Below are 27,024 nucleotides of genomic sequence, written 5' to 3'. Positions count from 1 at the left end.
CTCTCTTTCCTTCTTTTCCTTCCTTCCCTTCTTCCTTTACTTGCTCTCTCTTTCCTTCTTTTCCTTCCTTCCATCCTTCCTTTACTTGCTCTCTCTTTCCTTCTTTTCTTTCCTTCCCTCCTTCCTTTACTTGCTCTCTCTTTCCTTCTTTTCTTTCCTTCCCTCCTTCCTTTACTTGCTCTCTCTTTCCTTCTTTTCCTTCCTTCCATCCTTCCTTTACTTGCTCTCTCTTTCCTTCTTTTCCTTCCTTCCCTCCTTCCTTTACTTGCTCTCTCTTTCCTTCTTTTCCTTCCTTCCCTCTGTCTTTCCTTCCATCCTTTCACCCTTCCCTCCTTCCTTTACTTGCTCTCTCTTTCCTTCTTTTCCTTCCTTCCTTCCTTCCATCCTTCCTTTACTTGCTCTCTTTCCTTCTTTTCCTTCCTTCCCTCCTTCCTTTACTTGCTCTCTCTTTCCTTCTTTTCCTTCCTTCCCTCCTTCCTTTACTTGCTCTCTCTTTCCTTCTTTTCCTTCCTTCCTTCCTTCCCTCCTTCATTTACTTGCTCTCTTTCCTTCTTTTCCTTCCTTCCCTCCTTCCTTTACTTGCTCTCTCTTTCCTCCCACCCCTCTGTCATGAAGATTTTTTTATTATCTTAAGTAATATTATAATCACCTGTAAGCTATAATTAGAATAAATAAAGGCTTGAAGTATTTCCCTCTCTGCACAGAATCTGTCTAATATGTGAGATTCAGTTTCTGAAATATCTCCTGAGCTGTGCCAGGAGGAGGCAGCCCAGAGAGCTCAGGGTCCGTTGGACCGAGCCTTCAGCCACACATCAGCCTCTCCTCCTGAACCTGCTCAGCTGACCTCCTCAACCTTTGACCCGGAGAGCTGCTAATCTTCTAATCTGATAAAACACATCACGAACGCCCCCCCCCCCAGCGGCGCTACCTTGGCCAGGCTCAGAGCGTCATGTCGGAATCTCTGTTTGTTCTTCTGCAGCTTTCCCGGCATCATCTTCCCCGTGCGAAAGTCGAAGCATGCCAGATCCACCGTGTTGCCAAGGTAACGGGACAACTGAGGCTTACTCCTGAATTTCTTCCCTGTGGGACTGAGGGAAGACAGAGAGGAAGACAAAGAGAGAACCATGAAAATATCAAAATCCTTCTTGAAAACATGGTTAAAATATTCAAATCCTCTTAAAGTATTCTTTAAATTCTTTGGGTTAATACAAACAGAGCAGAAAAGAAGCTATTTGGCACCCTGACAGGGGTAATGGAGCCTAATGAGTCTTTATTTTCATGAGCATCTACATCCCAAAACTGAGGGTTCTTGTTTAAAACAACGAGGCCTAAATTACAGACATGACTGGAATGAAAGTTTATTTCTGTGGCTCCAAACCTGTTATCAAGTTGGATTATAAGTCGTATGACCGGCCTTTGCAGCTGGCACAAGCTACTGAGTGTTTGTGTGCACAACACGTGGATATGAAAGGCTCAGACTCCTTTGCTTCTGAATGTCTGAGTCACATCCAAAGATGCTCCCACAGAACTGACCCGGAGGAGGATCCGTTCTCCGAGTGCTCCGAATAAAAAAGGCTGCTCATCCCCGTCTTTACAGGGCAAAACCTGGAGCTTTACGGGTAGTTTTATGTTGGAGAAACATCCCGAAATCATTCATTCCCTTTGAATTGGTGGAGATGATCAATAGGTGAGTTATCTGTAAGAATGCACAGCCTGCAGGAGCTTTAATCTGCTTTCTGTGCACGACATCGGAGCCATCGGGGTGGAAAAGGGGGAATCGGTCCTCACAAAGATAGAGCAACAGATACACAATCATTCCGCCCACATGTAGGTCAGCAGCACCAAATAATGCATGTGAGTTAACTCACATGCATGCGTGCGTGTGCCGGTGTTTCAGTGAAGCCTGCGGCGGCCCTAAAAGGTGAGAATAAAGCTGCTAACGTGCAGAGGACGGAGGCCACAGCAGGGTGGTGTTGCTCTTCCAGTAAGCTGACCTGCTGACTCGTTTCCTTACTGGAACTGATGAGTCACACCACAAACCAAACTGAAAGTAAAGCCTCGTCTCCCGGCTTCAGCGTGTGAGCGAGCGCAGACGTTTGTGCGCCGCGCCTCAGCCGCTGCAACAGGAAGCGAACGCCACGGCTGTGTGGCGTCACGGCCCCGCCGCAGGCCTGCAGCAGGAGCCACTTCCTGTTTGATCTGACGCTACAGATGAAGGGAAAATCTGACCAGGCTGCAGGATTAACTGTCGGCTAACCTCAAACGGGAGGATAAAACACGCGGCTGAAAGAGATCAATGAGTTTTCACAGCTCGAATACGACAAATCACAGTGGCAGAGGCCATTTTTAGCTTAAAAACACAAGAAACAAGGAAACAGCCGAAGCTTAAGCTTCAAATTCAATTCAGTTTAGCCTTAAACTATGAAATAAGACCAATTAAAACGCATTAATTCATTCTAAACTTTCAATTTGCTTAGATGTGGATTCGATCCATCCAAAGTAATCATGTTCTGCATCATTTAAGCAGAGCACGCCGTCGTCATGGGAACAGTACGGCAGCCCGTAAGGATTCTGACTCCATCAGGAATCCAAAGACGTTTGTTTGAGTTAATAACTGAAGATCAAACTTTGTGCCAGAGTCCTTCTCGGTGGATTTAGATCCAGCGCTGGTTTATTCTCCACATTGTTCCACCACCTGGTCAAAGGTGAGCGACTGATAGAAAACTCAAACTTTGGCTCTTCGTGCTGCTCTCAAAACGCTCTAAAAGCAAAGAGTCAAAACTCAAGTTAATGTCGAACCCCAGCGAGTTGGAGGAGCTGCGTCCAGATCTGAGTAAATAAACTTCTTTTCAGATTAATTAAAGGCTTTTTCTGTCAGAAATGTCAAATATTTTACTTTTACTGTAAAAGCTGCTTTTTGGGGGAAAGACGTCAGATACAGGCCAAGGTCCAGAAGCATCATCGAGCCGGGAAATCCAGCTAAAAAGTCCAAATCAGTGTCAGAATTATCTGGAACAGATGGCCGAACTTTAACTAACCACACCGGCCGAGTTATAACTAGTTATAACTAGTTATCCTCAGGTAACCAGAACTATACTGTGTCCCATGATGCACTTTCCAGGCAGAAATGTGCCTTTTTTTACCAGTTCAGGAGGGCGTGGGGGGGCTTTTTGGGGGCTTTTTGGGGGCTCGTGCCCCCCAGAAGCTCCAGTGAGGCCAGAGCCGGCCCTGAAGTGCAGCTTCAGCCGCATCAGTGCCCGTGAACATCTGCTGGAAGCCGCAGAGCCTCTGGACAAACACTCGGAGGAATATTGCGGGTTATTGCTGGAGCTGCAGCCCACGCGCTGTAACTAACACTTTATGCACTTCACCCCCCCCCTTCAGCCACTTCTGCGGCTGGTCCTGACCTGTGACTGACAGCCGGAACCAGCCGGAACAACCGCAGGTGAAGTGGCCCGTTAGGGGTTAACTTCAGGCGGGGACTGATCGATCCGGGTGACGGTACCTGTAGTAGTAGACGTCGCTCTTTCCAGCGCTCAGTCCGGACTTCCTGATCACCTCTTCTTTCTTCCAGCCCGGCGGCAGAGCGGGACAGTCCATCTTCTTCCTCTCCATCACCACACGCCTATCGATCCCACAATGTGACCGCGAGCTGATCAATCGATCACCCGGTGAGCCCAGGGCAGCAGCCAGAAGACAAACGGCGTGGTGGTTCACCCAGGCGGCACAGCGACGTCACAGACGTTACGTTAACGGCGGCTCTGCCTCCGCCCGCCTCGGTTGGACTTGTTTCTGCTTTACCGTAAACAGAAAAGTGTTCCGGTTCGGCCCGTTTTATGAGCTGTTTCCGGGGTTCGAACGGACCCGGTTCCGGTTCGGCTTCGGTTTCTGCTGAGGGCGCCAGCCGCTCATCTGAGCTGAACTGATCCAAACTGAAGCGGACCAACGGCAGCCTGTGACGTCTGAGATATCGCTTGCGTGACACGCTCACGCACACGAACGCGCACCCTGCCACAGATCGTCTGTTCAGGAGGATGCTTCACTTCACCGGGAAAAACCGAGGCTGAACATACAAAAGTAGACTTTAAAGCTATAATCACAGCTGTTGTAAAATATCTGGACCTACAACGGGATTCTACGTGTCTAAAATCATAAATATAACATTTATATTTCTTTAAAACCTGCAGCAGATGTCCATGTTGCTTATTCCAGACACAAATGAGCCGAACTGTGACTGAAAACTGATTCAATGGTGTCATGTTTAAACGAATTAAATGTAATTTATTTATGTTTTGCTTAAAAAGTAGACTTTCTTGTAATGGAAAACTCTGATAAAGTGGTTGTTCTGCAGGCCTCCTTCCTCCTTTTCACTCATTAGCGTTAGCATCCTTGTACCCGACTGTTATTCCCATTGTTCAGCCACTTATTGCTGACATATGAAGCATTAACAGGCCTCAGAGTCACTTTACCAAGATCCAGTTTCAATTAGTATCTCCAGTCTGTTGCAAAGACACAGTTATGAATTATAATTAAACACAATTATTAATCATTATAATTATAGAATTTCCCTTTGGGGGTAAATAAAATATCTTTTATTTCATTTTATTTCCTAATTAGTTCCCTTTTCATCAGTTGTATCTATGAAAAAAGCCAAAGCAAACACAGTTTGACCGACATATAATGGTATTTCTGGCGTATCCCAGCATGCTTTGCACCAGCCAACACCTGAAGAGCAGCTTTGGGGCGTCCTCCACGAAGCCTGGAGAGCTATTTCTGAAGAACACTGTGTTCTTCAGGCTGTGTTGAAGAACACAATACTGACGTTCAAGCTTGTAATTGTGCAAACTCCATTTGAACTCCTTATTTCCCATCTTTCGGCTTTTTTTTTATAATTTCTGCAGGTAAATCAAAATATAATTTCCTGCCAGTAAGAACGTGTCTAAAAGGACACGACAACTAAGGTCTGATTTAGGTGTAAAAGGGTTAAACAGAAGCTGCTTCTGAGTTTCTCATGTCTGGACTTGGAGGCAGAGTGATCCATCCTGTTTCCTCACACCCCCCCACTGACGTCACATGCTCCGTTTTAAAGGGGCCTCCCAGCCAGGAACCTTAATCTGAAGTTTTCATGGAAACAGTCCCTGGAGCTGATATTTCCTCTGGTCTGTGAACATCACAGGACTTAAAGAGTTTTAAAGAGTCAAATGAGCAACTGAATTTATGCTGATTATTTCACCCAAATTAAACTTCATCGACCCGATTATTACAGCTCATCAGGAAACATGAAGAAAAACACAACATGTAGGAATGAATGTCCCCGTGGTGTGAAAGAGCCCCTCAGCTAAAAATAACCTTTTTCACCTTGATAACGTGTTCATTGGGTGTTTTATGTTGCTCTACGGCTGAGGAGTTCTGCAGCGCCACCCGCAGCCTCTGAAGGGCGAGGTCAGCCGCCTGAATGTCAGCCGCCGCCGGGTGGAGCCTCTGCAGCCGGGTGGGGCCTCTGCAGCCGGGTGGGGCCTCTGCAGCCGGGTGGGGCCTCTGCAGCCGGGTGGGGCCTCTGCAGCCGGGTGGGGCCTCTGCAGCCGGGTGGGGCTCTGGCAGTCAGTGTCGGTGCATTTCTTTCCAGCTGCTAAAACGTCAGACACAACAAGTTGTGTTCAGGACTGATGCATGAAGTGAGATCTGAAAACCTTCCCGGCCCAAAGCTCTTATCCAGCTGATCGGTCACTTCTGGTTCAGTTAAAATAAAATCCTTTCGTCTACTTTTCAGTCAAAGCTCAGAGGAAGCAGTTTTAAACAGAGGGCTGCGTCAGGAAGGGCATCCAGTCATTCTTTCCCTCTTCAGACACTGAGGCACCCAGCTGGCCTCCGGAGTCTGGTTCTGTTGGTGAAATCACTGGTTCTGGTTCTACAGACTGAATGAACACAGAAAGCAGGGACAGCTGATAACTTCCAGGCTTTAGTGATGGTGAACTCATCACGGGCCACTCAGTGTTCTGCAGAACAAAGTCGTGGGTCAGACGGACGATCAGAACCACATCGTTTCACATTAAAAAAAGTCACATCTGAGCTTTTGGGAACCACGGCAACCAGTTCGGAGGAATCACGTCCTTCTGCATCAGCCTGAGTGCATTTCCACAGATTAGCCTCTTTCTCCACTTACCGTGACACGGTTCTGGGTCCATCTGGGGAGACTTCCTTCCATCTCCGGGCCGGTTCCTATAAGCCCAAATGAGGGGAAAAGCTCCATGTTTGGAGCCTTTACCCGAGTTCTAATTGTCTTGTACATAATATTTCAGCGTTTGAATAAATTAGGTCAAATAAAGAGACAAAATTAACATGCTTCAAATGACATTTATTAAAACCTCAACTGAAAACGGTGCTGACATCTGTATTTAAGAACATCTGGAAACTGAGTTCCTGTTAAGCGCCTTCATGACCATCCTAATACTCTTCTCCTTCCTCCTCCCCTTCCCCTTCAGCAGAATCCAGCCCAACCTCTTCATAATCCTTCTCCAGAGCAGCCATGTCCTCCCTGGCCTCAGAGAACTCCCCCTCCTCCATGCCCTCGCCCACATACCAGTGAACGAAGGCCCTCTTGGCGTACATCAGATCAAACTTGTGGTCGAGTCGAGCCCAGGCCTCGGCGATAGCAGTGGTGTTGCTCAGCATGCACACAGCCCTCTGGACCTTTGCCAGGTCCCCTCCAGGAACCACAGTGGGAGGCTGGTAGTTGATGCCAACCTTGAAGCCAGTGGGGCACCAGTCCACAAACTGGATGGTGCGTTTGGTTTTGATGGTGGCGATGGCAGCATTGACATCTTTGGGCACCACATCACCGCGGTACAGAAGGCAGCAGGCCATGTACTTACCGTGCCGAGGGTCACATTTCACCATCTGATTGGACGGCTCAAAGCAGGCATTGGTGATCTCGGCCACAGTGAGCTGCTCGTGGTAAGCCTTCTCAGCAGAAATGACCGGGGCGTAAGTGGCCAGAGGGAAGTGGATACGAGGGTAAGGCACCAGGTTGGTCTGGAACTCCGTCAGGTCAACATTGAGGGCACCGTCGAAACGCAGAGAAGCAGTGATGGAGGACACGATCTGGCTGATCAGCCTGTTCAGGTTGGTGTAGGTGGGGCGCTCGATGTCGAGGTTCCTGCGGCAGATGTCATAGATGGCCTCGTTATCCACCATGAAAGCACAGTCCGAGTGCTCCAGGGTGGTGTGGGTGGTCAGGATGGCGTTGTAGGGCTCCACCACTGCAGTGGAAATCTGGGGAGCTGGGTAGATTGAGAACTCCAGCTTGGATTTCTTGCCGAAGTCAACAGACAAACGTTCCATCAGCAGGGAGGTGAAACCAGAGCCAGTGCCACCACCAAAACTGTGGAAAACCAGGAATCCCTGAAGGCCAGTGCACTGGTCAGACTGAGGAAAGTAAGGAGGAAACAGCAAACATCACATACATGAACGTCATTTCATGTTCCAATGATCTTTTAAATTAAGAGCATTAAATTTACCCACCAGTTTCCGGATCCTGTCCAGAACCAGGTCAATGATCTCTTTTCCAATGGTGTAGTGTCCACGGGCGTAGTTGTTGGCAGCATCCTCCTTGCCAGTGATCAGCTGCTCTGGGTGGAACAGCTGGCGGTAGGTCCCGTTGCGCACCTCATCTAAGGAGGAGAGAGAGGAAAAAGACTTAACCGTGAGTTTCATAGATATTTAGAGATAGAAATGTGTCCAAATTCATTTCAGACCACATGAAATGACACTTACCTATGACGGTGGGTTCCAGATCCACAAAAACAGCTCTGGGGACATGCTTCCCAGCTCCAGTCTCACTGAAGAAGGTGTTGAAGGAATCATCTCCTCCTCCAATGGTCTTGTCACTGGGCATCTGTCCATCAGGCTGGATCCCATGTTCAAGGCAGTAAAGCTCCCAGCAGGCATTGCCAATCTGGACACCAGCCTGTCCTACATGGATGGAGATACACTCACGCTGGAGGAGAGAACATTATCAATAAATCACGTTCATTCTAAATTTTGACAAAAAGCTGCAGATGTGTACTAAAGTAGGTCAAACAGTTTTATGACAGTTACATTCAGCAAAACTGAGATATTAACCATTTTTAGCACTGCTTTGATCTACAATGGCGACGGTGACGTATTCACGGTAGTATCGCGATAACAGTCAAATTTAACGGTTGATGAGTTTCAGGCGCCAACAGTCACTCAATTTTCAAGTGTAAACACAGGCTCCAACCAATCAAAACCCCTCATTTATCGCGTGCCAGGTCTCGTGACTGAGTGTCACAATAGTGACGGTTAGACTCGTTCACCATTAAATTTGACCGTTGACCCCCTTAAACACCAAAGTCTGAATCCTGCTTAAAGTGGTAACCTTTACCTACAAAAGCTCAGCTAAACCATCGAAAACGTTAACTAGCATCGATACATAACATGCTCGTCATCAGCCAAATAGTGTCTCTTACAAACATGTTTTCTAACTGTAGGAAATGGATTCTATATACATCCTCCCATTCAATTAATTCGGCCATTGTTGCTACCAACTGCTGTAACGGCCATTGCTCATAAGTGCAGAATCATTTCTAGCTAAAATGCTAATGAGTCGGCGGTTTGACTGCAACCTGCCTGCATTCCACCTCAAATTTGCTTTATTCTTCTAAATCTGAACTAATCTGATGAAAAACAAGTTGATCATCCCTTAAATAAGAAAATAAGTCCTAAAAAAATGAAGTTGGACATACCATTTTCGTTGAATTGGCGTCGTAATAAATGCTTCGATGTAATGTCTTACAGGGCGACGTTTATGATGTCGATGTAAGAATAATGGCAAATCCGCCGCGCGTTCGCGCTATTTTGTAGGCAGAAGATACCACTCCGCTGGAAGGGGAGTTGGGCTAAACCACTACGGACAATACAGGGCAACAAAGTTCATTAGAAAACCATGGGTTATGGGCAAATAAAGGCAGTTCTTTTTCACACCGTGTGACTTTAGTGCACACGAGATTGTATTCTTCAATAAAATGATGGTGAGTATGTGAGAAAATGACCACATAATCCAATAAAACTGACCAGATATCACTCTTCATCCAAAATAAAGAATTCCCTCTTGTCAATATCCATTTGTTATTCCTGAATGTGACTGTGTGGGGCGAAATGTTAGGCTTGAAAATGTGTTTTCAGTATCAGTGAACTTACTTCTGGCAGTTTGAAAATATAAAAATAAATTTGAACATAAAATCTATAGCTCTAAAACCTACAACGAACAGACAAGTAAGTGAAACTAGGCTAATATTTGGCAATAAAGTTTCTTGTGTTTGAAAAAAGGAGGGGTGTTGTACGCATGCGCAATGTGTGAAACTTCCGCTCTACAGTTGACGTCAGTTTCTGTGTCAACCGAGCCAGAACATTTCAGTTTAGAAGTGTTCAAAAGATGTTCAAATTGAATTTAAAAAAGACGAAAAAAAACTTGAACAGGAGTTAAAGAATACTACAAAAAAAAAAACACTGAGTGGAGACTGCGTCTGTGTAGTTTTTTTCTTTTTGGCGCCACCATCTTGTCTGCAGCCAAGTTTTACTTAGCTAAACTGATTTCAGACCAGCTAATGTCTAACTTCCCCCGGGAGCCTTAAATTGGCCGCTTTTGGCAACCCTTGTTACAGAGGACTGGAAACGGATGTAAACGGACATTTTGAAGTGCAAGACGTCGGTGTGTTATTTTCGCTCGATAGTTATCCACTTGTTTGCTTTGTGCTGTAACTGCTGCATCTGAACCCGTTTCATCTGACGGCGCAGCTGGGTTAACGGCGGCGGTGAGTTTAAGTTAGTGAACATTTTCAGATTTTATTCAGTCAGCTCACTTCTGAAAAAGATCATTCTTTCAAACTGAGCCCATGAAACGGCGTTGTTTGCTTTAGCCAGTTTCTAAGCTACCGGGCTGTTATTTTCTAAGCAGTTTATTTCTAAGCATTCTGACATTTAAACTGTTTGTCTCAAAAGGAGAGATTAACAAAGTTGACACTCATCTGAAAACAGTTGGCACGTATTCGTACAGGCTGTAACTTCATAGTTTGCTATTAAACGATGTTATTTTAAATGTAAACTTTATGACAGATAGCTGAAATGTTGGGGATGTCAGTTTGTACTTTCCCCATTAGCATACTAGCTTCCCTGTCTGGAATGCATTATTATTAATGCTGTTTTTATGAGTAGTATTATCACTTTATGCTTGGTCTGTAAACAGCATGGAGTCCAGCAGCACGGTGGGTGATTGTCTGTCTCCGGAGTCGACTGTGACTTCCCTGATCTCCAGCTCAGGTCACCTGAGGAGCAGCCTGCGGCCTCCTGAACACAACAGCAGCTTCAGATTCAGAGACAAGGTTCGCAGCACAGCACTGCCTCGTCTTCTGTTTGTTTCAGCAGGATTTCTTCCCACCTGAACAGTGATTTTTTTTGGTTTGTCCTGCTTCCTTTATGCTTCCTCTTATCATATGGCACACATCCTCCATGTTAAATATGCTAACAAACTTTCTAATGCTGTTGAAGGATGTGAAACAACTGTTTGTTGATGTAGACCAGTTCTGATGCCGGTCCATCAGAGGATAGACTTTAAAGTTCTGATGCTGGTCCATCAGAGGATAGACTTTAAAGTTCTGCTGCCGGTCCATCAGAGGATAGACTTTAAAGTTCTGATGCCGGTCCATCAGAGGATAGACTTTAAAGTTCTGATGCTGGTCCATCAGAGGATAGACTTTAAAGTTCTGATGCTGGTCCATAAAGCTCTGAAGGGTCCAAAATGCATCAGTGACCTCCTGACCCACTATGAACCTCCCAGACCCCTCAGGTCATCTGGATCCGGTTCTTTATCAGTTCCCAGAGTCAGAACCAGACCTGGAGAAGCTGCATTCAGCTTCTATGCTCCACATGTCTGGAACAAACTCCCAGAAAGCCTCAGATCAGCTGAAACTCTCAGGATTTAAGTCCAGGTTGAAGAAACATCTATTTTCAGCTGCTTTTGAATAAGCTTGAGTTTCAAAACGGAATCAGATTTTAACTCCTGATTTTATCTTTCATATATATAATCTTTTCTGATTTTATCTATTGTTCTTCTTTCTTTCTTTTGTTTAAATTTTAAATCATGCTTTTTATTTCTTCTGTTTTCATGTCTCTGTAAAGCACTTTGAATCACCTTCTTGTTGAATTGTTCTATAAAATAAACTTGTCTATTACCTGCAGGACTATGATTCAGCCTCAGCAGCACTTGATGCCTACATCGCAGACTTTGAGCGGAGTCAGAACAGCAGAAAGTTGACCGGAACACGGATCCTGCCTCATATCCCGTCCTGCACACCAAGCAAACCCAGAGTAGCGACGCCAAGGAACAGGGATGGTGAGACGCCACTTAGATCAGGGGGTAAAATTCCTCACAGTGATGCAGCCTGATTGATGGAGACGGGTTTGTTCTCAGTGTTAAAGTCCTAAAAGCCAGAGGAGCTGAAACTGAATACTTGATGTGGTTTTAGTTTTTAGTTCCTGATTACGTGTTTATACATTTTTTACTTCTCATTATTAACTGATTTCTTCATTTTTTACCAACAACTTGAACCGGAAATAAACATTTTCAGCTCTTAGATCAAATAGTTTTGTGTAAAAGCTGCGATTTGTTTTATTTTTCTCTTCCCAGAGTGGCGGTTTCCATATTTTTGATTTACCTGATGTCCTGTTTCCGTCTGTAGTTCTCAGGGAACGTTTGACAGACCGGGAGCTGGACTTCCTCCATCTCCCTGTGAGCTCCCTCCATCACCATGGCAACCGTGACCGGCTCTCCATGACGACGGAAGAACTGTTGTCCATCCCTAATGACGGTTCGATGCCCGTCACCCACACCTCTGCCTTCATACAAGGTCTGCTATCATCCAGATGTTTTAGACTTCTTTAAACCTGCTATCATCCAGATGTTTTAGACTTCTTTAAACCTGCTATCATCCAGATGTTTTAGACTTCTTTAAACCTGTTATAATCCAGATGTTTTAGACTTCTTTAAACCTGCTATCATCCAGATGTTTTAGACTTCTTTAAACCTGTTATAATCCAGATGTTTTAGACTTCTTTAAACCTCTGTTATCATCCAGATGTTTTAGACTTCTTTAAACCTGTTATCATCCAGATGTTTTAGACTTCTTTAAAGCTGCTATCATCCAGATGTTTTAGACTTCTTTAAACCGCTGTTATCATCCAGATGTTTTAGACTTCTTTAAACCTGTTATCATCCAGATGTTTTAGACTTCTTTATCATCCAGATGTTTTAGACTTCTTTATCATCCAGATGTTTTAGACTTCTTTAAACCTCTGTTGTCATCCAGATGTTTTAGACTTCTTTAAACCTCTGTTATCATCCAGATGTTTTAGACTTCTTTAAACCTCTGTTATCATCCAGATGTTTTAGACTTCTTTAAACCTCTGTTATCATCCAGATGTTTTAGACTTCTTTAAACCTGTCATCATCCAGATGTTTTAGACTTCTTTAAACCTCTGTTGTCATCCAGATGTTTTAGACTTCTTTAAACCTCTGTTATCATCCAGATGTTTTAGACTTCTTTATCATCCAGATGTTTTAGACTTCTTTAAACCTCTGTTGTCATCCAGATGTTTTAGACTTCTTTAAACCTCTGTTGTCATCCAGATGTTTTAGACTTCTTTAAACCTCTGTTATCATCCAGATGTTTTAGACTTCTTTAAACCTCTATTATCATCCAGATGTTTTAGACTTCTTTATCATCCAGATGTTTTTAGACTTCTTTAAACCAGTGTTATCATCCAGATGTTTTAGACTTCTTTAAACCTGTTATCATCCAGATGTTTTAGACTTCTTTAAACCTGTTATCATCCAGATGTTTTAGACTTCTTTATCATCCAGATGTTTTAGACTTCTTTAAACCTCTGTTGTCATCCAGATGTTTTAGACTTCTTTAAACCTGTTATCATCCAGATGTTTTAGACTTCTTTAAACCTGTTATCATCCAGATGTTTTTAGACTTCTTTAAACCTCTGTTATCATCCAGATGTTTTTAAAAGCATCAGCTGCATTTCTGCCACAGTTTTGCATCCTTCTGTCTCTCTGAACCTAACCCGCTCCACCTCAGCTCCGACCCCAGGTCTGTCCCAGCGGTTCTGCCCCAGTTCAGGTCTTCAGATGTTTGGGTTAATGAACTCTTCATTATCCTCTCTAAGTTCTTCTGTCTTGTCCCATCTGCTGGTCCAGGCCTCCTGACCCAGTCTGGAGCCTCCAGGCCCAGCTCCTCCGGCACCTGGGCAGCTCACAGAACCTGCTCTGGGCTCAGCAGTGGCCGTGCCGCCCCCCCCCACATGAACCAACTCCACTCTCCTCCTGCCAGGACACCCAGAAGCTACAGGTTCCTGCTGCTTCTTACCTAATTGATCTCCTGAAAGTTTTAAGTAGAGTCCAGTCTTACCGGCTCACAGTGTGGAGCCCAGGCTCAAAGTGGGGGGGCAGCCTGCCACAGATGATGTCACGAATTAAATCTGTTTGTTATTAAATCAATAAATTAGTATTTAAACAGAACCAAATCACAACAAACGTCCTCTGAAGGAAAGATGCAGACAAATTCAACCCAATTTATTCAATTCCAAATGAGTCCAAAGACAATTAAAACCCTGCAGCTTTGCTTGGATCCAAACTTATTTGGACATTTCTTATTTTTCTGATTAGTTTTAAGCTATTTGGTTTGAGGACAGAGCAGAAATAAAGGATGTGTAACATAAAACCTTCATAAGTACGTGTTAATTTAGGAGCCACATGCATACATTTCTGTGGCTTCTTCCTCATCAGAAGTTTCTGAGCCTCGCTGTTCGTTGATGGACTGAAAAGTAATGGATTTCCGGCCTTTTCCTCGTGGCCGTAGCTGCTGCACTTTCCAAATGAAACCATTAATCACTTCATGAACCAACATCTTATTTTACTGCACTCATGTTCTTATCTTCTACTCATAGTTCATAGAATCAGCAGTAACTCGAGTTACTTTCACTTCTCCTGCAGGTGCAGAGGAAGGCCGCAGGCGGCCATCTTTAAACCGACTGCAGACGCCTCTTCTGTATGTTGTTTTCTGGTGTTTATGATTCATTTAGAGAATCCAGGTCTCTGTGGAATATAATGATCCTTCTTTCATCTGCCAGTCTGCACTCAGAGCAGTGAGGTCAGGGCCGTCCCCATCGCTCCACCTTCCTCACTGGTTCACCAGCAACAAGGCTGACATGGACTGTTCTGACCTCGGCAGCGTGCCTGACCTCATGTATCCGGCCTGGATCCAGAGCTGTGGCGTCAGCGAACCAACTCTGCCCCCCCCACAGTCCGACCTCTGGCATGACCACGGTATGATGCTGCAGCACCATCAGCACAGTTATGACGGTCGGACGTGTTCCTCCAGTTCAGCACAGGAGCAGAAGTATTGGGACGGACCGCTAAAACAGTTAGCATAAAATGTTAGCATGTTTCTGCTGCTCGATGAATTGACTTCATTGGTTTGTGGAGTTCATCAGAAACACTTTGTGGAACTCAGTCCTGGTTGTTATCAGAGTTTATGCTAACATTAGCATCACTGGCTTGAAGAAAGACTTTCTTTTTGTGAACAAACCTTTCTGGAATGGAGCAAATGTCAGCTTCTTTGTTGTTTTTTTATGTGAAGGATTCTGCCTTTTTGCTTGTGACCAGTTGGTATTAACCTCTGTGTTTTAAGCCTGAATGTAACATATTAAAACACTCATTTAAAACTTTTTCAACACTTTTCAGATGCTTATTTCACAATTAGAGTCGAATATTGAACCCTTTAAATGGACAGACAGACAGATACTTTCTTCATCTGGAGAGAAATTCTGGGTATGGCCAAAGTTAACTTGGCTTAAATTAGCAAGAAAGCTCAAATTTAAAAAAGGTGGCAGACGGCAATAGATCAAGAAAGACACGGAAATATTAGTTTCAGTTATTTTCTGCCTTTATTCTGAACACTTTTCACTTGAAGAAGCTTTTTTCCTGTTATTCTGAGCCTCAGTAAAGTGTGTTTTTTGGTCACGTATCATCATTGAAAAGAGTTTGCAGTGGAAAAGCTGCTCAGCATAGCTGGTTAATCTTTTCTGATGATGTATTTTGTTCTTCCAGGAGCTCATCTTCCATCCTGGGTATCGGACTTGGAGAAGGACGATGACACCAACCCAACACCTGCACAGGTGAGGAAGCTTTTAGTGTTATCAACTCCTCCCTGATGTGGAAAGCAAAGTTTCACATAGGTCAAGGTCTGCTCATTAGCTTTTCCAGAGTTTCTCACCGACAGTCTTCAGTGGTTTAATTTCAACGATTAAAACCCTTGAAATGTAAAGGTCCGAATGAGCCTGGGTGTGATAAAGTTTGTGGATGTGTGCTCAGGGCCAGCAGACGCTCAGAGATCTGAGGCTTCAGCTGGCAGAACACATTTCTCTGCTCTCTGCACAGAGAAGCAGCTCCGAGGTCCTGAGGACCCTGTTCAAAGGTGAAGGAATAAACCAGTGATTCAGAATTAAACGTGTTTTAAACCCCCACATGACACGCATCTGTTTCCTCTCACAGAAAACAAGATCGAGTCACTGATTCAGAAGGCAGATCAGGTGTTGAACTCACTGTCTCAGGGTTCTGCAGGACTGGAGAGTTTTCCAGGTCCAGGTGAGTTTTCCAGGAAAAACAGGATTTCTCTGCATTTCCTCCCACAGTCGCCACCAGGAAAGCTGCTAAGAGCTGTTAGTGAGAAGGTGGCAACACAAAGCCAAACTATGAAGGAATGAGGCCTTTGGATGCACCTTTGGAGTCATACTTCTTTAAAGTTTTAACTACGATGCATATGTGGGAACTGTTCTGATTCAGATTAGTTTTAAACTCTCATAAACCCAAAATATGATGAGAAAGATCAAAGTGAAACATCTGACTGTTTATGCTCTTTTATTTCTGTCAGAAGACATTAACATTCAACACTTTTTATTCTTTTAAACTTCATTTTTATTTTAGTTTCCACAACTTAAACAAGTGTTCATATGTATTATGTATATTATGTATATGTATGTATTCATGATTAGGGCTGAGCGATATATATCGATATTTTGTTTCCTGATTAAAGTATCGATTTTTTTATTTTTCTATTTTTGAAATTGTTTTTAATTAATCAATTTTTTTTTTTAGCAAACTTTATTGAAAAGTCAGACGTTACAATTAGTGAAAACACAGAACATTAACATCATACAAAACAATGCCGGGGGGGGGGGTCACATCGTACCAAACAGTGATGAATAACAGGAATGAATCCGTGGAAATATTTTGTAGAAACGGTCGATGATTTTCTTATTTGCTCCGACTTTTCAAAGTATTTTCAGGATATTTTGGTGTTGAATAACTGGGATTAAACGGGGGTTCATTGCCTGGACCAGGAAGCTGTCGCTGATGCAGTTGTCTTTGTTGTCAGTGAGGAGTCCGGCCAACACTGAAGACCTGCTCTGCTGCTCACCTCCATTCACTCTGTGAGACTCATGCACTGCCCCATCTTGTTGGTTTTGCTCTGCTTTCTCACACTGACACATGATGTGTTCAACCTGCAGAGACTCAGCAGCAGGCGGGTCCACGGAGGCTCCGGCTTACACAGAAGAGCAGGTCTGTTGGTCCCCTTTCACTCACTTTACCTGACTGTCAGTGTTCCAGCCGCCGTTTAATTGGCCCTACTTCACATGTAGTGGAGGGAGCTTAGATATCAATCAAAGTACGTCCGACAGCACAGAAAACAAAGACTTTCTGCTGCTTCTGACTTCCTCTGAATGAGATCGTTCTACATTTATCTGGCATCTTGTAGAATGAATATGTGAAGGGTTTGGCTGGGTTAATATTCACTTACTTTTTATAAACTTTCATTCCCAGGTTTGGGACTGTGGTCCCCATGGAAACAGCTTCTGGAAGCAGCCTGGACCAGTGGAGGCCCTGAAGCAGATGCTGTTCAAACTGCAGGCTGTGGAAGCCGAGCTTCAGAGGCAGCAAAGAGAGCCGAAAACGGTTTCTGACAGTCTGCAGACGCCTGTGAAACAGGTAGGAGAGTCAGAGTCCGATTCCGTTACCTGAATCCTGCCAATGGGGATACTTTCCGTAACATTTGGTCTTTGGCTTGAACAATAAGATTCGATCATTCTTTAATTAGTCCCGGAACGGAAAAGTTACTAAGTTTTATCTGTAAGAAGATAACAAACCAAGATAATAAAGTAAATAAGAATGAAGCATCCCCCGCTTAATCCAACTCGGGGTCATTGGGTGAGACAAAATATTATGAAACTTCATGATTTATTAAGAAATTTAAGGCTTAGATGTTGGTATTTTGATTAAATCAAGTTATCTTTGTGTTGCAGTTGCCTGATTGTGAAGCAGAGTTGCAGGGGTTTCCTGGGAGACCGTCACTGCAGAGGTAACTCACTCTGACATAAAGTCACACCAAAGGAGCCATCCCTAACTATAAGCTTTATCAGAAAGTTTCAGCCTGATCTTAAAGGTAGAGAGGGTGTCTGCTTCCTGAAGCCAAACTGGCAGCTGGTTCCAGAGAGGGGCCTGATAACTGAAGGCTCTGCCTCCCATTCTGCTTTTAGGGGCCTGATAACTGAAGGCTCTGCCTCCCATTCTGCTTTTAGGGGCCTGATAACTGAAGGCTCTGCCTCCCATTCTGCTTTTAGGGGCCTGATAACTGAAGGCTCTGCCTCCCATTCTGCTTTTAGGGGCCTGATAACTGAAGGCTCTGCCTCCCATTCTGCTTTTAGGGGCCTGATAACTGAAGGCTCTGCCTCCCATTCTGCTTTTAGAAACTCTGGGAACCACAAGGAAACCTGCAGCCTGAGAGCAAAGTGCTCTGTTGGGGAAATATCCAACTGTGAGATCTTTAAGATGTGATGGAGCTCGGTCATTAAGAGCTTTATATGTGAGGAGAAGAAGCTTAAATTCTATCCTGAATTTAACAGGGAGCCAATGAAGAGAAGCTAAAACTGGAGAAACATGATCTCTGCTGTTATCAGAGGTGTGGGAGTGATGAACTGAGGCTGCAGCATGTCTGCTCCCCGTAAACCTCATTTTTAAGATGCTTATTTTCCTTTAATTTGTTACCTTTTTTTATTGTTTCTGACTTCAGTTTTGGAAACTTTGTTGAAACTTCCTGTTAAATGTTTTGATGGTCCCAGCCCGCTGGTCTGATCCCAGCCCACTGGTCTGATGGTCCGATGGTCCCAGCCCACTGGTCCCATGGTCCCAGCCCGCTGGTCTGATCCCAGCCCACTGGTCTGATGGTCCGATGGTCCCAGCCCACTGGTCCCATGGTCCCAGCCCGCTGGTCTGATCCCAGCCCGCTGGTCTGATGGTCCCATGATCCCAGCCCGCTGGTCTGATGGTCACATGGTCCCATGGTCCCAGCCCGCTGGTCCGATCCCAGCCCGCTGGTCTGATGGTCCCATGGTCCCAGCCCGCTGGTCTGATGGTCCCATGGTCCCAGCCCGCTGGTCCCATGGTCCCAGCCCGCTGGTCCGATCCCAGCCCGCTGGTCTGATGGTCCCATGGTCCCAGCCCGCTGGTCCCATGGTCCCAGCCCGCTGGTCCGATCCCAGCCCGCTGGTCTGATGGTCCCATGGTCCCAGCCCGCTGGTCTGATGGTCCCATGGTCCCAGCCCGCTGGTCCCATGGTCCCAGCCCGCTGGTCCGATCCCAGCCCGCTGGTCTGATGGTCCCATGGTCCCAGCCCGCTGGTCCCATGGTCCCAGCCCGCTGGTCCGATCCCAGCCCGCTGGTCTGATGGTCCCATGGTCCCAGCTCAGACAGAGCTGACAGGATGTACCGTTTGTCGTCGGTATTGATGGATGTTTCTGTCCTCAGAGCGTTGCATCACCTGAGCTGTCTGAAGCTGCTGATGGAGGAACCCAAACAAAAAAGCAGGAAAGAGGGAGAAGAGGAGAAGGATGAAGATGAAGGACGGTACTCTTCTTCTTCTGCTGATGGACTAATCTGCTCTCAGCAGGAACCCTCCTGAAGCAGATGGACTGAATCTCCTTCATGTCCCTGTGGAGATGAGGGGGAGCAATAAATGCTAACATGCATCAACTCATGTAGCACCTGTATATCTCAAAGACCCTTTCAGTGGCTGCCTGACAGCTTCTTTCTTCCTACACAAACAGTGGAGCCAGGCTGTTTCTTAAAAGCTAACGTTAGCTTGTTAGCACAGGTTAGCCGGTTCAGGCTAAGCATAGCCACAGTGAAACGGACCCAACCTGCCCCGTGTGAATGCTAACATCAGTATTTATAACAGGGTTCCTGTTAGATGTTTCAGTGGTAAATGTTGCAGCATCCTGCTGTTAATGTGGATCTCACACTGAACAGGTTTTAGAAACTAATGTTCACATGCTGCAGGGTTTCATAAATCTGTCAGCAAGGTTGTTCTTTTCACCAGGAAAAAGAGATTTTGGACCTTAATGACACAGAAGTATAGACTCATAGAAGTAAATGTCAGTCATATGTAATCAGTACAAAGTTATTTTTGTAAAGTGCAGTTTCATTGTGAGATATTAAGAGAATGAATAGTTTCCTTCTGCTTCCTGTTGAGTTTTTTGTGTTGATGAGCCCAGATATTTATTGTTTAACGCATCAAATTTCTAATACTTCAGTTACAGGCACGTCTTCTTCCATGTGTCTAACTTGTATTAAAGCCCACTGAGGTTCACTATCTTCCTGTAGTTGTTTCATTTTTCATTTCTACTGTCCTTTGAAGATTAAGGCACTGCGCGATGTCTAATAATGTTATAATGGAAGCACGTATAAAGGAAAAGAATCGGTCCGAGCACAGAACCCTGAGGAACTCCATGACTTACTCCAATGTGTGAGGAAGATTCTTCATTTACAAGAACAAACTGGAATCTATCAGATAAATATGACTTAAACCAGCCTAATGCAGGTCCTTTAATCCCAATAATCCTGACTGAAACCCTTCAAACAGATTAAATTATCACAAAGTTGAGCTGCAACTATTTTCTCAGGAACTTTAGGCATAAAAGGGAGACTGGATATAGGTCGATAAAAGTAGTTTTTTGTGTTAAGGTTTAATTACAGAAACCTTAAAACTCTGAGGTACAAATCCTGTCAAAGACCGATTAATCAAATCCAATATGGAAGTATTGATTAAGCAGAAAATCTCCACCTGACCCGTTCAAATCCGGTTCTGAGGATAGTTCTTCACTGGGAATAGTGTTGCATTCTGGGAATAGTGTTGCATTCTGGGAATAGTGTTGCATTCTGGGAATGATGGATTCAGCGTTTGGAAGGAGCCGCTGTCACAGAGTATTTCCACATTTCTCAGGACGCATTATGACATCCTTTGGTAAGTAAAAGAGAAAATTTTTAAAAGAACTGAGCTGATTATATTAAGGCTTGCAGCCTCTCTGTTGGTTCCCTGCATTTGTCTTGCTGTTCAAAACTTTAATGGGATGTTAAGTGAATAACTCTAAAAGGTTCCTGGAAGCTGTTTGTTTTGGACTTTACTTTAGTTGATGCTAACATTGACTTTAAATAAAATTTGGGATCTAAAGTTTTAGGCTAATTAAAGAGACTGATACCTAATGAGGCATATTACTGTCCTGCAATTATTGTGTTAGTCTGTCATAAAAGATGTGAAAGATCTGTAAGACCGGGGCATTAAAATGCCTGATGGAGAAGCAGAGGCATTTAGTTTCACATTTCTGCAGCTAATGTGAAACTAAATGGGCATTTCTGTCATACAAAGGTCAGATTTGTTCAGAGCAAAGATGGATGTTCCACTAATGGCATCAAACTTGGTTACTGCCGTGTTTCTCAGCCAGGATCGCCGCCATGTCTTGGCTCTGATCTTTTTGGCATCTGATCTGCTGTTGCACATCAGTTTACTTACCTTGAGTTAAATCTATGAATAAATCTGCTCCCTCAGCTTGGAGATGATTCTACCAACAAACCTTAACCCGGACAGTAAGGAGTTTGGTATATTTGTATTTCAGACACCAGCTGAATTTCTCTTGGATGACCTCCAGCTTGTTTACCGTTTTTCTAATTGAGCTCTTTGTAAAGTCACCCGTTTAATGTTGGTTCTGAGAACAAAATGTTTGGTTGCTGCTGCTCAGGTGATTATAAAACTTTGTCAGAGCTTCAGTTGAATTGACAGATGCCCAGAAAACATTTGATAACTTTTTAATAACTAAAGAACCACCTTTATCTCAGTAAAAAAAAAATTACAGCTGACTTTGGCCACATTTAGTGTTGTTTATTATATTTCAAACTGAGCTGAAAGAGCCTTACAAATAGTTCCACCACTTCGGTTACAACCCCAAATTGGAGAAATTAAAAAAAAAAAGACACTTTCAGACATGAATCTTAAGTCTTTAAAGCATTTGGAATATGTTTGTGAACTAATGAAGGAAACAAAACCAACAGAACTCATGCTATTAAAACCAAATGAAGGATACCAGCACTTAACTCCTGACTGAAGCAGAAAGACACTTTCTAACAGGAAGCTAACATTTTCCAAAGACAAAGTCATAAAATATGCTGATGCTGGCAACAGCAATCATTGTCTATATTTGATCAGATACGAGTGACCAACAATTTCATTGTTTAAACAATAAAACAACAGTATGATAAAGATAAAGAGACAAAATTAACATGCTTCAAATGACATTTATTAAAAACTCAACTAAAAACGGTGCTGACATCTGGAACCCAAACATCCAAGTCAAGAATATATTTAAGAACATCTGGAAACTGAGTTCCTGTTAAGCGCCTTCATGACCATCCTAATACTCTTCTCCTTCCTCCTCCCCTTCCCCTTCAGCAGAATCCAGCCCAACCTCTTCATAATCCTTCTCCAGAGCAGCCATGTCCTCCCTGGCCTCAGAGAACTCCCCCTCCTCCATGCCCTCGCCCACATACCAGTGAACGAAGGCCCTCTTGGCGTACATCAGATCAAACTTGTGGTCGAGTCGAGCCCAGGCCTCGGCGATAGCAGTGGTGTTGCTCAGCATGCACACAGCCCTCTGGACCTTTGCCAGGTCCCCTCCAGGAACCACAGTGGGAGGCTGGTAGTTGATGCCAACCTTGAAGCCAGTGGGGCACCAGTCCACAAACTGGATGGTGCGCTTGTTTTTGATGGTGGCGATGGCAGCATTGACATCTTTGGGCACCACATCACCGCGGTACAGAAGGCAGCAGGCCATGTACTTACCGTGGCGAGGGTCACATTTCACCATCTGATTGGACGGCTCAAAGCAGGCATTGGTGATCTCGGCCACAGTGAGCTGCTCATGGTAAGCCTTCTCAGCAGAAATGACCGGGGCGTAAGTGGCCAGAGGGAAGTGGATACGAGGGTAAGGCACCAGGTTGGTCTGGAACTCCGTCAGGTCAACATTGAGGGCACCGTCGAAACGCAGAGAAGCAGTGATGGAGGACACGATCTGGCTGATCAGCCTGTTCAGGTTGGTGTAGGTGGGGCGCTCGATGTCGAGGTTCCTGCGGCAGATGTCATAGATGGCCTCGTTGTCCACCATGAAAGCACAGTCCGAGTGCTCCAGGGTGGTGTGGGTGGTCAGGATGGCGTTGTAGGGCTCCACCACTGCAGTGGAAATCTGCGGAGCTGGGTAGATTGAGAACTCCAGCTTGGATTTCTTGCCGAAGTCAACAGACAAACGTTCCATCAGCAGGGAGGTGAAACCAGAGCCAGTGCCACCACCAAAACTGTGGAAAACCAGGAATCCCTGAAGGCCAGTGCACTGGTCAGACTGAGGAAAGTAAGGAGGAAACAGCAAACATCACATACATGAACGTCATTTCATTTCATGTTCCAATGATGATCCTTTAAATTAAGAGGATTAAATTTACCCACCAGTTTCCGGATCCTGTCCAGAACCAGGTCAATGATCTCTTTTCCAATGGTGTAGTGTCCACGGGCGTAGTTGTTGGCAGCATCCTCCTTGCCAGTGATCAGCTGCTCTGGGTGGAACAGCTGGCGGTAGGTCCCGTTGCGCACCTCATCTAAGGAGGGGAGAGAGGAAAAAGACTTAACCGTGAGTTTCATAGATATTTAGAGATAGAAATGTGTCCAAATTCATTTCAGACCACGTGAAATGACACTTACCTATGACAGTGGGTTCCAGATCCACAAAAACAGCTCTGGGGACATGCTTCCCAGCTCCAGTCTCACTGAAGAAGGTGTTGAAGGAATCATCTCCTCCTCCAATGGTCTTGTCACTGGGCATCTGTCCATCAGGCTGGATCCCATGTTCAAGACAGTAAAGCTCCCAGCAGGCATTGCCAATCTGGACACCAGCCTGTCCTACATGGATGGAGATACACTCACGCTGGAGGAGAGAACATTATCAGTAAATCACGTTCATTCTTAATTTGAACAAAAAGCTGCAGATGTGTACTAAAGTAGGTCAAACAGTTTGTTGACAGTTACATTCAGCAAAACTGAGATATTAACCATTTTAGCACCGTTTTGATCTACAATGGCCATTTATAGAAGCATAACCAGCATGAAACTGCTCTCAACACGTTTTGTGACGTATTCACGGTAGTATCGCGATAACAGTCAAATTTAACGGTTGATGAGTTTCAGGCGCCAACAGTCACTCAACTTTCAAGCGTAAACACAGGCTCCAACCAATCAAAACCCCTCATTGATCGCGTGCCCGGTGTCGCCATGCCGACGGTTAGGCACGTTCACCATTAAATTTGACAGTAAATTTAAATTGACCTTAAACGCCAAAGTCTGAATCCTGCTTAAAGTGATAACCGTTACCGAAAAAAGCTCAGCCTAACCATCGAAAACGTTAACTAGCATCGATACATGACATATTCCTCATCAGTCTAAGAGTCTCCCTTAAAAAAAATGTTTTCTAACAGTAGGAAATGGATTCTTTATACATCCTTTCATTAAATTAATTAGACTATTGTTGCTGCCAACTGCTGTAACGGCCATTGCTCATAAGTGTAGAATCATTTCTAGCTAAAATGCTAAGGCGGTTGGACTGCAACCTGCCTGCATTCCGCCCGTTTTTCAATCCCTCAAATCCCATCTTCCTGAAACCATCTGCTAAAAAAAACTTTGATGACCTCAACTTTACTTTACTTTACTAAAATATATTTACATATTTAAAATAGCTAAGGAGCTGATTTAAGACACACTGAGCATAGGTTAATTTGCAAATTACACCCAAATACATTAAATCAAACATCAGATATGGCCAATTAAACTGCTGACAACTTTCAAAATGTTCTTACCATTTTTGTTGAGTTATTTGTTATTAAACAGTAACAGAAAAATCCTCAATAAGAAATCTTCTTCTCAGGCCGACCGTTAGTTGATGCAAGACAAGTTCAACCAGACCATACCACTCCACGGACAGCGGGGTTAGGCTAAACCATTAGCAACAATACAGGGGCTCAAATGTATTTAACCTACTTAGAGGAAAATAAACTTGAATAAATAAAAACATTTGTAGAAAGCACCGGGTGTGTTGTTATAAAATGCGATAATTTTTTTTAATGATTTAATGCTTATTATATTTCAGTGAGATTTATGTTTTCGATCGTTGCCGCCATATTTCCATGACATAGTTGATAACGTCACACAGTGTGCTGATTGAAAGGTCGGATCAATAAAACAGCAAAAGAACATATCGCAGAACATGACATTGCAGAGATTACTGTCCCACAAACCCTCTGGTTAACAGTTCCGATCTGTGAGGGGCAGAGAAGTTCAAGCTCAAGGTTGGGAGAGACACGGGAAGCTCAAACCGTGGCGGTGGCGACTAGCAATGTCACTTCCGGTGTTAGCATCAGTTGCCACAGCTTCGCCACCGCTGCTGCCGCTGTTTATGGAAGCCAGTGCTGATCATCCACTAACGGGTTGTCATCATCCAAGTTATTACATGTAGCCTGTTACAACCTGTTGCTCATTCAGTCATTACAACATTTTCTTAAGATGGAAATTATGTCTTAAATGGCATTGTGCCCCCTGCCCAAGCTAGCCTAGAAGGGCTCTGGCAGCCCGTGGCACCCTGTGGCAGACCCTGGTACCCTGTGCTGGTACCCTGTTGCTGAAGCTGGTATTTCATGGAAAATGTAAAAACAATCTTTAACCCAAAGGCTCAGATGGAAAAGGTGATGGCTAAATTAGACTATAGACTAAAAAATGTGCTTTGAATAGCCATCAATGGGCCCTTTGGGCTGAGGGTCCTGTGTGTGCGGTGTAAATGCAACTTTAAAGATGTGAATTTGTCACGAGATGTGATCCAAACCATTAACTTTTACAAAAATCACATCCCATTAGCATTAACACGGGCAAAAATATTGACTTTTAAAAATGAGCAACTAGTCAAAAGGACCCAATTGGGTCCCATGAGGGTTAAACCATGATGAATTATTTCTCAGATACTTTTCCTTTGTCTGAGGTTCAGGCACCGAAAGGTGGAGCTGATCCCTCTTTGGAGCTCAGGCTCTTCAGTCCAGCATTAAACTGGGTCAGGTTGGGAAAAAAATGTCCAATGAAAGTGGTTGTGCTTTTGGCGAGTTTTACACTTTCTGGTGACTTTAGACACCGTAATCTGTGCTCCCAAGAACAGAAAAAAGGTGTTTTTTTAGCTTTCCCACCAGACTTCAGTGGTGCAAACAACTGTCTTTACTGTTTTTACATGATTCACATGGAAGCTTGAAATATAGCTGGGCATAGAAAAGCTTTGGGCCCAAGGTAAAACTTTTATTAACTATAAATTATAATACAAACAGAGAGTGTTTCTTTTTATACGTGCTGTTTCAACATATTGAAGGCTTAGTTTCCTTCAGCACTCAGGTTGACTTGCCCTTATATTTATTAACTCGTCAGGGTTTCATTTCCAGTCCTTCAGTTCCAGGCACGCCTCCATGTTTTCTGCCATGTGTCTAACTTGAGTTGCTGTTGGTGCTCTTTGCTGCTGATTTTTCAGCCCTGTTGTGGCTTTTGATGCTCTCTTTCTTCTCTTTGGCTTTTTCCTGATTCAGTCCTGGGTCTGTGGTCTTTTGGACGAGGTCCTTTTGTAAACTGATGAGCCTTTTCTGCCTCAGAGCTGTTTGATATTTGACATCCAGCTGCTTCAGCACCAGCTTATAAGACTGCAAATGTTCCCTCAGCTGTTTAAAGTCGTTAACCAGCTTGTTTTTCTGCTCAGCAAGTCGTTGATACTGCAGCCGATGGAAATCCCTCTCCCTTTGCATCCTCAGCAGGTTCTCCGCTGCTGCCAGCACCTGCTGCCTGAGCTGGTCTGTCTCTCTGTGGACTGAGTCCAGCTCGTGCTGCAGGAGCTGCCCGTGTGTGAGAGCATCAGGGATGAAGAAGATGCCTGTGTCTGCGGTCTCCATAGTCAGGGTTTCTGCCAGGAGTTTCTGTGTTGAGCCATACCACTCTGCCTCAAAGCAGCTGAGAGTCCGATTCAGGCCGGCTCTGCGGAGGAAGTTCCTCAGGAAGTCGTCCACTGTCTCTGGGATACTGAGTATGATTTGCTGGTCGGGCGGCTTCAGTTTTCTCTGAGTGGAGGAGGCAGCCTCCTTCATGGCTTCCTCAAAGTCCTCATCTTTAGCACTCTTCCTTTCCTCCTCTGATAAATCCTCCGTCCTCCTCTCCTCTGCTGTTTCTGTTCTCCTTGCTGACATTTTCTCCATTCTGCTTCTGAGCTGTTTGTTTAGCCGTTGCTACGGCAACAGCTTCTGAGTTGTTCAGTTGGTTGCCAAAGCAACCCTGTGTTTTACACCAGGTGCTTTTCAGGTTTTCATTTATTTATTTAGAAAAATAGAAAAACACTTTATCCACCCAAATTCAAATGATCATGTAGCTCAATTTAAATATTTACAATGATTGTAAATTAGTACAAAATGAATAAATAGATAAATAAATGTGAGAAGAG

At 44.4% G+C, this 27,024-nt stretch overlaps 5 protein-coding genes across 7 annotated transcripts in view; 1 reads left to right on the top strand and 4 right to left on the bottom strand.

Annotated features, from left to right (window-relative positions):
• mbd2 (methyl-CpG binding domain protein 2) overlaps positions 1-3,979 on the bottom strand; it is a 28,411-nt gene extending 24,432 nt beyond the window's left edge. The window contains exons 1-2 of the mRNA XM_072371385.1: positions 3,506-3,979; positions 929-1,088 (exon numbers count right to left, since the gene is read on the bottom strand). Of these exons, the coding sequence (XP_072227486.1) occupies positions 929-1,088; positions 3,506-3,615 (270 nt within the window). The 5' untranslated portion in view covers positions 3,616-3,979. The remainder of the gene's footprint in view (positions 1-928; positions 1,089-3,505) is intronic.
• Positions 3,980-6,334: 2,355 nt separating this feature from the next.
• Positions 6,335-8,843, bottom strand: LOC140276616 (tubulin alpha-1B chain-like). The gene is made up of 4 exons (XM_072371384.1): positions 8,766-8,843; positions 7,774-7,996; positions 7,522-7,670; positions 6,335-7,425 (listed from the first exon to the last, which is right to left on the bottom strand). Exons 1-4 carry the CDS (start codon positions 8,766-8,768, stop codon positions 6,445-6,447), a joined length of 1,356 nt encoding a protein of 451 aa, XP_072227485.1. The 5' UTR covers positions 8,769-8,843; the 3' UTR covers positions 6,335-6,444.
• Positions 8,844-9,531: 688 nt separating this feature from the next.
• Positions 9,532-19,772, top strand: cunh18orf54 (chromosome unknown C18orf54 homolog). 3 transcript variants are annotated; one of them, XM_072372336.1, is made up of 15 exons: positions 9,532-9,699; positions 10,265-10,400; positions 11,257-11,410; positions 11,757-11,924; positions 13,283-13,433; positions 14,078-14,132; positions 14,215-14,410; positions 15,194-15,261; positions 15,458-15,560; positions 15,638-15,730; positions 16,521-16,575; positions 16,654-16,705; positions 16,967-17,131; positions 17,446-17,501; positions 18,947-19,772. In XM_072372336.1, exons 2-15 carry the CDS (start codon positions 10,266-10,268, stop codon positions 19,098-19,100), a joined length of 1,605 nt encoding a protein of 534 aa, XP_072228437.1. In that variant the 5' UTR covers positions 9,532-9,699; position 10,265; the 3' UTR covers positions 19,101-19,772. The 3 variants fall into 3 exon arrangements, with proteins under 3 accessions (XP_072228437.1, XP_072228438.1, XP_072228436.1); XM_072372337.1 differs by lacking the exon at positions 9,532-9,699 and adding an exon at positions 9,708-9,833; XM_072372335.1 differs by lacking the exon at positions 9,532-9,699 and adding an exon at positions 9,708-9,843.
• A 1,984-nt stretch (positions 19,773-21,756) lies between these two features.
• Positions 21,757-24,375, bottom strand: LOC140276821 (tubulin alpha-1B chain-like). The gene is made up of 4 exons (XM_072371642.1): positions 24,368-24,375; positions 23,220-23,442; positions 22,968-23,116; positions 21,757-22,863 (listed from the first exon to the last, which is right to left on the bottom strand). The coding sequence occupies exons 1-4, from the start codon at positions 24,368-24,370 to the stop codon at positions 21,883-21,885; spliced, it is 1,356 nt and encodes a 451-aa protein (XP_072227743.1). The 5' UTR covers positions 24,371-24,375; the 3' UTR covers positions 21,757-21,882.
• Positions 24,376-26,026: 1,651 nt separating this feature from the next.
• LOC140277489 (sperm-associated antigen 16 protein) lies at positions 26,027-26,773 on the bottom strand. The gene has a single exon (XM_072372550.1). It carries the CDS (start codon positions 26,771-26,773, stop codon positions 26,027-26,029), a length of 747 nt encoding a protein of 248 aa, XP_072228651.1.
• Positions 26,774-27,024: the final 251 nt, after the last annotated feature.

Source organism: Leuresthes tenuis, unplaced genomic scaffold, assembly GCF_036924035.1.
Source record: "Leuresthes tenuis unplaced genomic scaffold, fLeuTen1.0.hap1 SCAF_19, whole genome shotgun sequence".
NCBI lineage: Eukaryota > Metazoa > Chordata > Actinopteri > Atheriniformes > Atherinopsidae > Leuresthes > Leuresthes tenuis.
The sequence above is the reverse complement of the archived record's forward strand: the minus strand, read 5'-3'. Positions and strand labels throughout refer to the sequence as shown.